The sequence below is a fragment of the Trachinotus anak genome, unplaced genomic scaffold (genome assembly GCF_046630095.1).
Source record: "Trachinotus anak isolate AG129_WGS33_773 ecotype Australia unplaced genomic scaffold, CSIRO_AGI_Tana_v1 ptg000034l, whole genome shotgun sequence".
NCBI classification, from domain to species: domain Eukaryota; kingdom Metazoa; phylum Chordata; class Actinopteri; order Carangiformes; family Carangidae; genus Trachinotus; species Trachinotus anak.
This window is the reverse complement of record NW_027273885.1, coordinates 4892223-4907560: the sequence shown is the minus strand read 5'-3', so window position 1 is coordinate 4907560 and position 15338 is coordinate 4892223. Positions and strand designations below refer to the sequence as shown.

General features: G+C 41.5%; 1 protein-coding gene across 3 annotated transcripts in view; it reads left to right on the top strand.

Moving 5' to 3' along the window:
* The window catches only part of LOC139614423 (calsyntenin-2-like), a 267128-nt gene that overhangs the window by 244322 nt on the left and 7468 nt on the right, over nucleotides 1-15338 (top strand). For all 3 annotated transcript variants that reach the window (XM_071471679.1, XM_071471678.1, XM_071471680.1), the window contains 5 exons: nucleotides 1693-1841; nucleotides 5443-5654; nucleotides 11208-11378; nucleotides 12008-12153; nucleotides 13736-13859. In XM_071471679.1, coding sequence (XP_071327780.1) covers nucleotides 1693-1841; nucleotides 5443-5654; nucleotides 11208-11378; nucleotides 12008-12153; nucleotides 13736-13859 — 802 coding nt within the window. The remainder of the gene's footprint in view (nucleotides 1-1692; nucleotides 1842-5442; nucleotides 5655-11207; nucleotides 11379-12007; nucleotides 12154-13735; nucleotides 13860-15338) is intronic.

Below are 15338 nucleotides of genomic sequence, written 5' to 3'. Positions count from 1 at the left end.
CACTGACTAGTCTCTAGCCCGCTGACTTCGGGGTGACAGCAGTGATTTCTTCATGTTTTAGGTCATTTATTTTATTATTATTTCCCTTCATGTCTTCTAGGCACACACTGGTTTTCATTCATTTCCATGCAGGATGAAAATCCATCTACAAAGGCCTGAAACCACCTTAAAATAGGTGATCTGTCACACTGAATATCAAATCTGTTTTTTTACAAGTCAAAGTCGCTGCTGTTGCAAAGTAATGCAGTGCGAACATGATGTTTGCTTTGATTATCTGATTCAAACAAGTTTCAAGTCTCTGCAAACTGTTGTTCGTACTACTTTACAGTGAAATGAATAGAAATCAATGGCTGCCTGAAAATTAGGAGGAATTAAAGACACCATCACTTCCCCTTGAATGGTGTTGACCATTTAATGTGTTTTCTCCACGGATGTACAGGTTTTTGAGATGAGTATTGTATGACAGGTTTAAAATCCACCATGGCTGTCATATCAAGATAACAAATGTTAGTGTTTGACAGTATGAAGAACTTCATTACTAGAAGCAAGTTGCAATTACAACAAGGGCAGAATGGGTATTTGCCCTGAGGGCCCCCAAAAGTCCACATTTGCAGCTGGTTTTTGCAAATTTAATTTGATTAGTCTGGGGATATTCAGCACTAAATCACATATCAGCTGACGTGATGAAGCCCTATTCAACATTTCTCTATAAAAAATGAATTTTTAAAACAATAGATAAATTAATTGATAAATTAATAATTGTGTAGAATGTGCAACTGGTTGCTTATAACCCACAGAGATTCATCAGCCGATTCTACAGCTCTTTAGCATGTTTTAGCTTATTGTTTTGGTTCACTCTCACCACTCTCATCTGTGTTGTTTTTAGTAACAACTAGCAACTGTTTGCAGCAACCAAGCTCGGATTAAGTCACTGTATGCTACCTGTGCAGCACCAAACAGGAGCCAGACAAAGTTCACCACTAGCTGGTGAACATGTTAATGCATTTAGCAGCTAAAAAGCCATATAATTCCCTCAGAGGCTAGTTGGCACTGAAGTAGTCAGAAATATGCCTTCAAATGAATGCAGATGTTTGGCTCCGTGTCTGCTGGATGTTAAAATTAAGAGGTGAAAGCTTTTGCTATAACAATTTTATCAGCTAATAATATTTCAGTTGTGTTTACAGTGTCTGGCAGTGCCTGCTAGTGGCCAACAAAATCAGTTAATGCAGGTTTAAGGTGTTTTGTGCATAATTATCTAATGCAAAGGTTTGTTTTGAATTGGGTCCCTGTGTCAAAATGTGGTTTTAAGACCATCACTGTTTCAGTTTTGTGCTTATATGCTGCAATTTTCTAAATAAATGGGTTTTAATCAAGTAACCACACAGTAAATCTGGGACCTGGTAGCATTCCAGCAGAAACAAACTGTTCATATTGCATTTGTGGGAAGGAAGCAGCTTGTTCTTGCCAAAGGGCCCGCTGCAGGTTAACTTGGCCATGCCCATCGCTGTGGAGGAAACAGTTCATCTTTCCTTTTGTTCTTGTATGCAGAGATTTCCTGCCAGTGTCTGCACCTGACACCAGGCAGGGCACATCTACAGCTTCTCAATTAGAACTCACTGAGTGCAGCTTTAAATAGCTCTGTTCCTGTTATCAGCTGTTTCAGTTCTTCATCCCTGTTTCCTCTTCCCTCAGTTCCATTTTAACCCAGCCCAGTCCATCCTGGTAATGGAGGGGGAGGACTTGGAGAACACGAACGCTGCTGTGAGGAAAGTTTCCTACATCAACTCTCGCCAGTTCCCCACACCGGGCATCCGACGTCTGCACATCTCCACCACTGTCCAGTACGTTTTTCTTTTGTTCTCTTATACTTACAGTTTCTTTTCTCTTTTTTCTTTTACTTTTTACTTTCATCCACCTTGTCTCTTTCGTTCCTCTATCTACATTGCTAATTCTCTTCTCTTTCATCCTCTCTCTTCTCTCAGATATGGAAAGTAGTAACCCTCTTCAACAGCTCTGTCAAGTGTTACGACAACACTATAGATATCACAGCCTGACTGATACATCCCTTATCATACAATGATCCAATCCCCTCCTCCTCTCTCTTCGTCCTCTCCCTCTCTTTCTCCTTTCCTCTACTGTTCTCTACTTTCCTTTTCCTTTAATATACCATTTTCTGTTCTTTACTGCCACCGGGGGCCAGTTTATACATTTTCATGTCATGTATTAATGATTCTGCCTGGATTTTGCCAAGAATGAGGAAAGAGAGATACAAAAAGAAAGACATTGTGTGAGGGAGGGAGCGAGAGGGAGCAGAAGAGAAGCTGGCTGGTGCAACAGCCTCCCTAGGCGGGTTTCCATTAAAATTCATGATTGTTTTAAATATATGTAGACCCCTGCAGCACAGCCCTGGGGGTTCACTCTCCGCCCTCCTGTTGGGTTCGATGCACAGTCGCAAGCCCGAGAACTTCATCTAACACAGCAGAAGCAAATGTGTCTCGGTGTGTATTGTGTGTGTGTGTGTGTGTGTGTGTGTGTGTGTGTGTGTGTGTGTGCGCTGCACAGGCCGCTGGTGATCAAGCACAGTCATCGCAGCGAGAGGCACACCAATTATCAAGGAATATATTATGCTAATGACGGCAAAGCTTGCGTCATTGCTAAATGTTGTTTAAATTAAGTTTTTCTTGCAGACTGCTGATTGGCCTGCTAGCTGCCATAGCTGCGTGCATGTGTGCATGTGTCATGGAACCTGGAAACGTGGAAACGGTGCGGCTAGTGTGTGTGAGAGAAGTGTATTAAGCTCCCACTTTTACGCTCGCATCCAGACACCAGAAAAATAACCTCTCCTCAAGTAAGTTATTCACGCTGAGAGCCTGAAACATGGCCTCCTGTCATAACATTACATCAAATCTCCACTCACTGCTACAGACAGCATCAGTCCACACAAGTAAACAGAGGTGCTTAATAATTCCCAGCGATGCAATTAAACTTGTTTCTTGCAAACACTTCATAAGTGCAATTACTGCAGGCACTGAGAAAACACTAACAGAGCTAAACAACTCTCGGAGCTCCCGTCATATTCCTTTATGGGACTGACTTATTCCATTTCTCTTGTGGGGTTTAGAGACCATGAATACGAAATAAACGTTCACACACAAAAAAATACTTATGTTTTTTAATAAAACACTGACATAAATAAAACATATCTCTTTGTCATCCTCCACCCTTCTCATATCAGACCCCAAGAAGAAACTTCCTGCAAACCTGTGCAGGTGTTTTCACTTCACTGATTAGACCTCTGCTTAAGCTGCAGGTCATTCTGGGCAGAGTCTTTGGTTGATCTCTGATTGTTAAAGCTTGTAAGACTTTTGGTTGGTGATCAGAGGATGATGTACAGTGTGTGTTTCCTTGATCAGGATTTGTTTGATGGTGTATGGAAGAAATTGGCAGCTGGTGCTCTCAATATATATATATATATATATATATATATATATATATATATATATATATATATATATGGCTACACATTGATTCTCCCAGACTGCTGTTAACCTGCCTGTTGCCATCACTGTGTGAGCATGTTTGCAGCGGAGACTGTGTCTGTGACCAGCGTGCAACTTGTGCTTACAGCAGCAATTTCCTGTATAGACTCTCCTTGATAACATGGGTGATTGAACTTCCAATTTGTTGTTTTAGTACTCCATCCAGAGCAGACACAGGCAGAAAAGATTCTCCTCAACTGAGTTATTCGCACTCGGAGCCTGAAACATGGCCTCCTGCCATGACATGTCAGCAAGTGCTGAGAAAAAGTCCCCTCGCTGCTACAGACAGCATCAGTCTACACAAATAAACAGAGTTGTTAATTAATTCATCCAAATGCAATTAAATTTGTTTCGTGCTGACGCCTAATAACTGCAATTACTTCAGGCATCCAGAAAATAAAAGTAACCAGCGCTAATCTTTGCAACAGCCCTTTTAGGCTCCCTCGTCATATTTCTTTATAATTAAGTTGGACTGGCTCCAGTTTTTTTTGTTTTTAGCTCGGCAGGGCCGTGCAGCAGCCACCTCTCTGTGTCACTGAGTTTGTATCTCCCACTGCTTTCGAGAATGGCTTAGTGCCCGAACAGCGAACATTCACACAGCACCAGCCGATGCCACAGGAAAGAAAATAAAGGAAGAATCAACATGATGCCCCGAAACCTGTTTTTGTCTCAAAACGTGGCCTCAGACAACTGCGAAGGATTAGGGAGAATAGTACGTTTTCCATCCAGCTGTCAGGCATAATCAGCAGAATTAAAGTCACTAAGTGAGCTTTCTGAATGTAGAGCAACGCCAGAAGCACATCTGTCACAAATCTTGGTCTTCAGATGTTTTGGTCTCTGTGAAGACCAAAACAAAAGGAAACAAAAGAAAGTGGTCTGCAATTTTCTAATAGCTCAGCAAGTGGTAGAACCAGGATTGTTTCTGGCCATTTTGGTGCCACTGGGAAAATAGATCCTGTGTGTGTGATCACTTGTGCTCAGCAAATGTTTCATAGAAAACTTCCAGATCCATTTGAAGTTCAGCCAAACCTCATTTAACTGCTGCTTCCCTCTAGTCTCTCAATTTCTATTCATAAAGATTCACCCAGCCTGAGGTAGGAAAACATATAGAGATTCATCACATGGATTTATGTATAGTTCACATCAGAATGCAGGTGGGAAAATGCAGGATGCATAACACCACCACCACCCCACCACCCCCAATCACACGGATTTGTGTGAATATGCATGTGTGTGTGTGTGTGTGTGTGTGTGTGTGTGTGTGTGTGTGTGTGTGTGTGTGTGTGTGTGTGTGTGTGTGTGTGTGTGCGTGTGTGTGTGTGTGTGAATCTCGGAGATCTGTGTGTGTGCCTGCTCTCCTTGTGTGGCCATGTTATGAGCTCAGGTCCTCGAAAGCCGAAATGTGTTCCATTCAAGGTTGCCAGTGCGATGTGTGGTTAAACACATGCTATCACACACTGACAGGCAGGCAGGGGGGCAGACATGCACGTATGACAACACAGCAGGTGCACCACTGCAGGTCTGTGTCTGCTGCCTGAGCACTGACAGAGCGTTTTACCCCCCTGAATATCTGCCTGCACTGTGGTTTGGATTTGAGCTTAACAGCTGTGGTTTTAGTGCAGCCAAGCGGTCTTGTTGCTGTTGATAAGCTTTATTAGCTGCTGTAATGTTCCAGGGGTTTACATTCTGATGCTGCTTAGTTATATAGCAGCTTGTGTGAGGGCCAGAGCTTTTATGGAAAGTCCTCAAGTGCTCCTCAGTGGCCTCTGTCACTCCTCAGTGCTGCACATCAATTGGATGGTCCCTATATACCAACCTTTTTTTCACCATGTTGAGACAGAGTCAGCTTGATTTTTGATTTTGCTCACCCCCCTGCATTCCTCTTTCATCTCTCCATCTGCAGGTGTTTTGGTGAAGACACTTGTATCACCATCCCTGACATTGATGCAGTGGTGATGGTGCAGCAGCCCAGCGAGCCCAGGATCACCATCACCGGGGTGGAGAGACTGAGCTGGCCGGCAGCTGACCTCAGAGCACCAGAGGGCATAGCTCTTTTCCAGGACCTCCACATCATCAGCACGGTGACCAGGGCAGATGCCACCACACATCACACAGGTATGGTCTAAGGAATTCATTAGAAGATACTGATCCCATAAAACTTAAAGCAAGTAGAATATTCAGCTTGGAGGTTGTTCACCTTCAATGTGTTTGGTATAAATGTACATTTTTGTCACTTTTACTACTTCTGAAAGTACCGATGATAAAATTTCACTTGCAGGGAATGATATCTTAGTTTATTTGTACATGGTTATTTTCCATTTACAAGTTTATGCAGTAAACAACTGCATCCTAATGAATGAGGTTGTAAAAGAACCTGTGAACACCACAGCTTCCACAGCTTTTTGGCCTGAGTTGTGGCAGCATGACATCACATGGTGAGAAATTGCAAGAACAAGTAGGAAACCAGATTGTGAGACTTTATTACGATGGGAGAGGGAGCAAGAGCTATTGAACATAAGCTGAAACACAGCTGCAGCAGTGGTTAGGAGGTAGAGGTACTGTTTACACAGTGAAGCACTGAAAAACAGGCAGTTAAGTGCTTCGGACTTTGCAGAAGGATTATCTGTGGAGACTGGTGTCTCAGTGACTGATAAGACTATGTGAAAGTCATTGCCTGAAGTAAATCTCTGTGTATGGCGTCCAAGAAGAAAACCATTACTCACAAAACTGCTCAAATCTGCAGGATTGAACTTTGCCAAGCAACATGAAAAAAGGCCTGATGAATGTTGGCAGCACATTTTTTGGTCAGGTCAAACCAAAATAACTGTGTTTGGATCAGATGAGGTCCAGCATGTTTGGTGTGGACCTGGCCAAGACTACCAGAGTGACTGCACAGTGCCGACCGCCGTGAATCATGGAGGTGGGAGTGAGCTGATTTGGGGCTGCGTGAGAGCTAGTAGATGACACTGTGAATGCAAGTTTTATACCCAAATACTGAATGAACAGATGAACAAGATGCTTGACAGGAAATGAATTTTCTATCATGATAATGATGAGAGATTTTCAAGAAGTAAATAGAGAAAATTATACCATGGCTAAGCATGTTCCCTGATTTAAATCCAATATGAAACCATTTAAAAGGGGAAGGTAGAGCAACAAAAGCTCTGAAAAGCTGAAAAGAATCATCTGTGAAGACCAATCAGAACATCTCGCCACAGATAACTGGTATCATCCATGTCTAGGACGATCAAATCTGCCATCCAACATAAAGGTGGAAATAGAAAATATTACATCGAAATAATTGGCCCCATTCTTCTTTGGATTTGGCTCACAACAAATAAAGCTGTATTCAGTGGAGAGGGTTTGTAACCTTTTAGTGAAATTGACCAGGGCTGCACTCCAAATGATGCAAGATTAAATGAAAGTGGGAGGCACTTACCTCCCCACAGGTAGAAATCTGTTTCAACTTAATATTTTAGTGGTTTTTCATATTTATAATGTGTTGACTCATTCATGAAGTCCCACTGCCTAAGCAGTGCCACCTGTCTCACTATCAAAATCAAGCTTCAAAGGAAGCTGAATGTCTCATAACGCCTCATGAGGCTGCAAATCAGCAGTAGCGAACGTTTCTGTCATCTGGTCGGCCTGAGCACACTGCAAATGTAAGAAAACAAAAGTTGTTGTTCTGCTCTTACAGATCCTCTAACTTCATTGGAGTAAAAGTTATCTTCAGTAAAGTAGCTACTTGTTAAGTGGCACATAACAAATGATGCATATTTATATGCATCTGCTCACTTCCACTGTGTGATTGCAGAGAGGTGGAAGAAGTCACCATTCCTTTATTAGCTTCTAAAGAAAAAAAAAATACAAGTAAAACTCCTGAGTTTAAAATCACACTAAAAGTGTCAATAAAAAAGAGGTAAGAGGACGTGTGTCTTCTGTATAATGTGACATATGTTGGAGGGAAACAGAGGATGTGGGCTAATACAACAAGGGTTTCAGTTAAGTAGTACAAATTTGATTGGCCACCACCCACCCTTCCTCCCCTGGATCATTATATCAGTTAATAAATTAGACTTCAATCAGATTCTTCTGAATGTAAACGAAGGCTTTGTCAAGTGTGTTTTTACATAATGAACGAGGTTAGCTAGTTGCCCCAAGTCACTTTTGATTGGATACATTTATGTATACACCCCCCAAATAAAGATAAGTCATCAAAGATATCTTAACATTTTCAATTTTGATGTGATAAGAGATATGAAGACAGTTGGATACGGCGTTGTCAAATGGCCACTGCCTAAGAAGCCTTTGGCTGCCTTTATAAAACTGATTAATCACTATTGACAGGACGACTCCTGTCAATAGACATGTAAATAAGGTTAGAGTGTAAACAAGGTTAGATATTCACTGTATTATGATTTGTATCCCATGAAGCTCTTTATATTTGTAAAAAATCTCTGAGTCTAGAAAAGCAACTTTTATCTGCGAGATATGATCCTAATATAAAGTCTACAGAACAAGAGGGAACACATGAAAAAAATGTATTTTATTTATTTATTTTCATATTTGGGATATACTGTAACAAGCAATAACTGAACTGACACAAAGATAAAGGATTAAAACGTCTTTTATTCAACTGTGGCAAAATGTAATTAAAGTGGTCATAAAATACTATTATAGTAACATGCTTAAACAAGTAAGCAGTATTTTAATGTTGTAGTTTGTTTTTATACAGTTAACAGAGAAACATTTTTATGAACTAAATGTGAACTGTAAAATGTAAATAAATAGATTAAGCAAAATATTATGTGTAACATTTCACTCCTGAATTGTAGTGGAAAATGTAGAGTCAAATCTCAAGTATCTCAAAACAGAACCTGAATATAGTACTTGAGTAAATGCGCCACAGCTGAGGACAAGTGGCCCTTCTCACCAGCAGTAATCTGCAGTGTAAGCTAGAGCCTTTTGTTCCATGCAGCTCTGCTGGCCTCGCCAATATGTCGAGGAAATTAGTCCATCCTTCTCCATACAGGCCAGTAAACCCCCTTCTGCTGAGTAAGACCTGCACCCACCAGGCCACCAGTTCTCCAGGTCGCACCACCTTGACTGGCAGTAAATGAGTTCTCACATTTAAATCCTGGCGGCCGTAGTCTTGTCCAGTGATCTGACCACTGAGGCAGGAACGGCCCGGCTCGGCCCCGCTCAGCCCGGGGGCCCCGTCGCTCGCAGCCAATTAGACGCAGATAAGCAGACGGAGAGGGAGGTTTTAGCCCTCCATTGTGCATAATGCAACGCAGGAAGAAGAGCAGAAAGTGGGATTGCTTTCCGGAGTCGGTGGAGCTCTTTCTGCTGGTGAAATAGAGACTGCAGCTGGGGGGAAGAGATTAGCTGAAAGCCAGAGAAAGACATGGAAATGGAAAGAAAGAGAGAAGAAGAGATGGGGAGAGAGTGTGTGTGGGAAAGGACGGCACGATGAAGTTCCATAATGAGCAGATTTTGTGTTCTCTTGAGGCTTAAAGGATTCGAGATAAATCACATATTTCTCTTGGAGGGCATGCAATAAGTTTCTTTTGGACCCTGCTAATCACCCCCTCACCCTCTTCCATGCTTTGTCTCTCTCTGTCATTCATTTGTCTTTTTATTGAGCCTGCTCAGCACTGCTTCGTTCCTCTCTCTCTCTTACTACAGTGTCTATTCAAGGCTTATTCTGATGCCTTTACTCAAAGCAAGGTCATCACTTCTGTCTTTAACTCATCATCTTTAATGCTCAACGTTTTCATCCATGTGTTTTCAGGGTCATCTTCTTCTTCTTTCTGTCCTCTTCTGCTTTAAAGTTTTTTCTTTAGCTTCTATTTTCTTACTGCACTTACTGACTTTCTCATTGTGTCTCATCTCGTCTCCTTTCCTTTTTTGTTTTTCCTTTCTAGGAAGCCCAGATCATTAAAAACATTATTTTTTACATCCCACTCTGTAGCTGTAAGATCAGTGTTCGCTGCATGATCACACAAGCTGTTTCTGGGACAGTCCTGCATCCAGGCCGTACTATCAGTCTGTACTAGCTTGTGTCAGCTATGGCACTAGCAAACTTTTTTGAGTTTTCTGTTTATCATATGTCACATTGAACACACAAGACAGGTTGAGTAACAGAGACAAGTCCCAGCCGCCACCACAAACAGCCTGGGATGATAAAACAATCAATAAATTGACTGAAAAAATATGTTGACATTTATAACAATTTACAGCAGAAACAGCAAGTTTTCTGCAAATGTAAATAATTCAAGGTTTGTCTTTTTTGAAGGTATTCAAAAATATTTTAAAGCGAGACCATATAACCATTTCACAAGATTGTTTTTAGTAGTTGGTTTAAAGACATCACCAAAAACTTGTGTTGAATTGTTTCACATTATATTCTGTTTCACTTTTTTTGTCATTTTTGTAAACTAGAATATATTATAACTGACCACAAGTAGTAAAGATCTATAAAGTCAGCAATCCGACTCAGTAATGTCAGCTAAACGGAAAGCTAAAGTTTGCTAATATTAGCTAACATACGCACCTACTGGTCATGCCAGACCAATTTGAACTGTAGCAACCAAACGGTTGAGTGGACTGAACTGAGCCACAGTGTGTTTTAGGAAGTGTGTTCTTTTATATGTCATATCATCTCACTTTGAATGTGCAGCAGCAGAAAAAGGTTTTGATGAAATCATATAAATATGCATATTAGTAGTTTATTTTATTATCGTTTATTATTATTATTATTATTATTATTGATCTTAAGTCCAACATTCATGACCTGTTAGCTATGAAGAAAATATCTGCCTCTTTAACCGCTAAATGCTCCACTATGTTCACCAGCTACTTTGTCAGCTGTTTTGTGTGCCGCTCAACCAAAGCAACAAGCTAACGGAGGCAAAAAAGTTTCATGCAAAATTTACATCCCTGCTGCTCTTTTCACCTTGAAAGAAATGCCGTCATACACAGAACAACACAGAACTATCTCCTCCTCCAAACACACACACACACACACACACACTCACCACATACATCTGCCTTTCACCTGTGGGAAGCTGTTAAATGGTCCCTCCCGTGGGAGCACAGTGAGGGAGGAGGCTGGGTAGCAGTGAGAGGTGAAGGCTAGTGCTTAGCATCCACCCAGCACCGCTGTGATGGGAGGTGTCTGAGGGGACTTATTACTAAAGCAGCTCATGGCACTGTCTGTGTGCCGAGGGTTGTCCAGTAATTGGAGCTTGGGAGTAGGAGTAGGTTTGTTGAGTCTTGTACTGTTTGAATTATGGTTCCTCATAGTGTCCAGGGTTTTCTTCCACAAATGCTCTGGCTTAGCAACAAGAGTTAGACTGACATATGACAAATTAGGGTTGATACATTTACTCTGGACATGTTTGGAGCATTATATTTGATTTACTGTATTGGTTTGATTTGTTTTATGAGATGAGAGCAAACACATCTGAACAAAACTAAGAGAACTTATTATGAGCCAGAAATATCGAATGACCTCAAATGCAACGTTTTATTGCCAGCGGCTCCTCCTGCTTGTAAAGAATCACAACACAGATTGAGGGCAAACTGAAGCTTATCTTCTTCAAGGCAAAAGCATGTGTGTGTGTGTGTGTGTGTGTGTGTGTGTGTGTGTGTGTGTGTGTGTAGCACGTCGACCCGGGGTGCTGGAGGAGATCATTCATAACCTGGACTACTGCGATGTCCTGGTGCTGGGGGAGGAGCTGAGGCCGGGGCAGGAGTCTCTCCAACTGCAGCGAAGCGCTCTGCTTGGAAAACACCTTGACGCCACCAACTCCACCTCTGGCATGTCCATATATGGTAGGTTACTATGGTAGCAACACCATAGCTGTATCTGGAGCATTCTCAGACAGTTGGTTTCCATGATAAAGACAGTTATTCCACTCTTACTATCGTACCAACAACCACTCTCCTTGTACATGCGCATGTATTCATTTTCTCCGCCCATTCAGCTGTCTGCTTTTCTAAGAGTTGCCCTATTCCAGGCACCGCTCCCCTCCCTCTATGCTTTCCCTGCTTGTTATTGTTTCCAAAATCCCCTTCACTCAAGGACACAACAAAAATGGCAAGTTTTGATTTGATTTGGATCCTGCATTCACACAGTCAACATATGTCTTTTCTGTTTTTTTTAAAGCCTTTTCTCTGCAGGAAATTAGCTATTTAAATGCACATGCAAATGTTCCTCCTCTACATTAAGTTAAACTGATTTCCAGGGGTTCTGTCGCTGCATTCTTGGGTCAGTGCCACCCAAATAAGTGTGATTGGTTTAAAGAAATGCAAACAAGCCACAGCATTTTTTCTTCCTATAGCAGGATGATAATAGAGGCAGGCAGACTGTTCTCCAGCACTGACACAGCACAGTGGAGACAGGGCTGGCTATGCGACACTGATGTCACAACTACCTTTGCTTTTCTCCGTCAACGTCACAGGTGTAGACTCCATGTCCAACTATGAGCAGGTGATCAGACAGGTGCGTTACTATCACCTGCAGCCAGGACCTCTAACAGAAAGAAGGTTTCGCCTCACCTGCTCGGAGCTCAACGGACGCTACACCAGCAATGAGTTCAACCTGGAGGTCAGTGTGAACAGCAGCTTGACTGATGTGGGTTTTTAAAGGTTGGTAGTGGTACAGATTAGTTTTAGAGTTAAGTTGATCAAATTGTGTGCCAATATTCTGTATTTTTACTTATCAATAACCATTCTAGTATCAATCAGTTCAAGAGGAGATGTGTCCTCAAAGCTACTGCCTCATATCCTCAAACCTGGAGGTGGATGACACTGACAAATTTTAGCTGAAACAATTAGTCAATCAGTCTATTAGTTAATAAATAAATCTGCAATTATTTTTGAGTATTGATGAATCATTTCAGACTATATGGTTCCAGCTGCAGAAATGTGGTGATTTGCTGCTGTTCTTCATCAAACATGATAGTTTACTGAACGTTTTTAGGTTTTAGACTGTTGGTTGATTTTTTATTATTTGCCAAATAATAAAAGTCATTATGTCCTAAGAGACATGATGACTTATTGATTAATTCAGAAAAAGATGCCAGGTTAACTGAAATGAAGGTAATTGTTAGTGGCAGCCCTGTTGGCATTAAGATAAAATTATAATGGATATTTTAAAATGAAACTTTTTAAACAGTAAACAAAGTCTAGACCAGCATCATTTAGTCCTTTCAGTAACAAATGGGAAGATCTAGAGATGGCAGATCTAACCCACCAACCTGCACAATCAGATACATTTTTCCAGCACTCCTTTTCAAAAATCACAAATATCGCTGGTGATCGTCAGCAGCAAAATACCGGTTATCTCCACAGGCCATGCTGCTTTTTACCACCAAGTGAACCAAAGTGCTTAAACTGACAAAGCGACGGAGCTGACTCAGCTCAGGCCTCTGGCAACACTTTTACTTTCAGAGCAAATTTCCCAACCTCAGGAGGCAAATCCAGCAGCTTCACTTTCACTCGAAAAATAGAACTCATCAAAACTCAGAAATGCAATTCAACACTCAAGCTCCATTTGATGAAAACTGCCAGTCATGAAAAGTTTATGAACAATCTATTAATTCCACCTAAGTTAATATAAACCTTTCAGGTAAAACTGAAAAAAATTCTGCATCACTTCGAAACCGGCCAGAGACATGTCAGTTAGATTTTGCTGCACCTCCAACAACACTCTGACTCACAATCTAACTCAGTCTGGTCCAACACTAACAGAGAGAGTGCAGAAAGTGCCCTGAACTGTTCCACAGTGAATCCAGCTTCTCTAGCAGGCAGAGACATTAACACATGCTCCAAACTGTAACTCACTGTTCTGGCTTGATGATAAATCCCAGAATCAGCTCGATATATCAGGCTCCCTGACCCCAGCCTCAGCAGAGTTTTAACCTGTTTATACATTTTCTGGTGTTTACTTACTGTATTGAGCTGAACCTGTCCCCCAAAAGGCATAAATGCATTCACTTTCGGGACTTAAAGGCTTTTTTTATTTCTTATTTTATTTTATTTATTTTACTCTGGTTAGAATATTTCAGCTGTATAAGTTAAGGGAAGTTTAGGCACCCAGGTGGGAGTGAACGGACAAGACTGTAAAATGTTAACTTCGATCACTTCACCGTCTAAAATCACTTCTCCTCCATCTATTCCCATCACAGGTTAGCGTACTGCACAGCTCAGAGTCTGGGGAACACGTCAGTCACATGATAGCCCCGCCGCAGTACATGCAGGTGGTCCACCATCCATCCATGATTCATGGCCTGTACCCCAGCCACAACTCAGGTAAGAAAACACACACTCTGTTTCCTCTGTAAATAAGCTGTTTGATGTATCAGATTCATTTTGTCTTTCTTATTTCATTTGTTCTTTCTCTTTTCTGGAACACTGATCATTAGATAACGTAACAGCTTCATTGTCAGTGGCACAAGTGAGAGATATTTAAGTTCTAAAAACTCCAGAAATATATATGGTCACAAAAAGCATCCTGTATTAAACAAGCGACAACATCCGAGGCTGAAAAATGAAGCCAACACAGAGGTGTGGAAAAAAATGTCCACTTGAAGCTGGCACCAAAAACAAGTCAATCCCCACAGACTCTTGTGTTAAAATGGCCAACTTTACAGCAGAAATAAAAATGTTTACAGCCTGGAACTAAAATTGTTTTGGTCTCTATAGCTAATTTCCTCCTCCATGATAACTGTATGGGAGTGTGCCGCTTTGGGTGACATGTGTGTGAGCATGCCACAAAGCAGCATGCACCGAAGTCTTCTTTATTCATTTTTGGATTAGCCGGGAGTTAATTAGGTGGAGTCAGGCACTGCCAAGATGGCAACAGTGAAGCAGCTCACTCTGAGCTTCAAAATCACTCTTCAGAAACCTGTGGGGGACATCACAGAGGTTACGTCCATCTTTATTTCAAGTCTATGGTATCAATAGGAGAAGTCACACAGTTGTCATCTAACAAACCTACATACATACAAATATATATATATATATATATATATATATATATGCATACATGCATATGACATAACATATTTGTCAATTACTGTGTGTATGACAATGCTCCATTCACACACGAGGGTGACATGCTAAGAATCAGACCCTAAAGCATTGTAACAGTCGAAATTGTGAAATGTGCCTTTAAGACATGTTGTGTTACTTAGTTATGAGAAGAGCTGCGTCATCAGCCCAAGCTTTTGGTTTCTTTTAGTTGAGCGGCGCACCCTGAGGCAAATATAAATGCCTGCGGATGAGCTCCTTATTCTTTCCACTCCTCAACTCAAGAGTAACGTTTAGGGAACGTGTGGCCTCTGTTTTGTATCATGTGTGATAAGATGGAGCCGTTCAACCGGGCTTGGTATGGTTGAAGAGTAGTAAGTTAATAAACAACGAGTATTGAGGAAGTCCCAGACTTTGTGTGAACGTGTGTTTTTGCCCTGCTCCCCTCTTTATCTCCACACACTCCAAACTGCTTCAACCCAAATACACAGACCCAAACTTATAGCATCCTTCAGACCACTGAGCCACTACTGTAGAAAAACAGAGCCAGTGAAGACTTTCTGTGACTGATATCTATCCTGAGGTGAACTTGGCTAGATCCAAGGGAAACAATCTGTTTTGCTTTCTAGTTTGTTTCCCTGATTCTGTGTATTCTCTGTGTGAGCAGTGTAAACCTGCCCTGTCAAATGATGCATCGGGCTAATCCCCCCCCCCTCCCCCCGTGCATGAGTGATCTGAAGTAAAGAGACCATGGTGAGG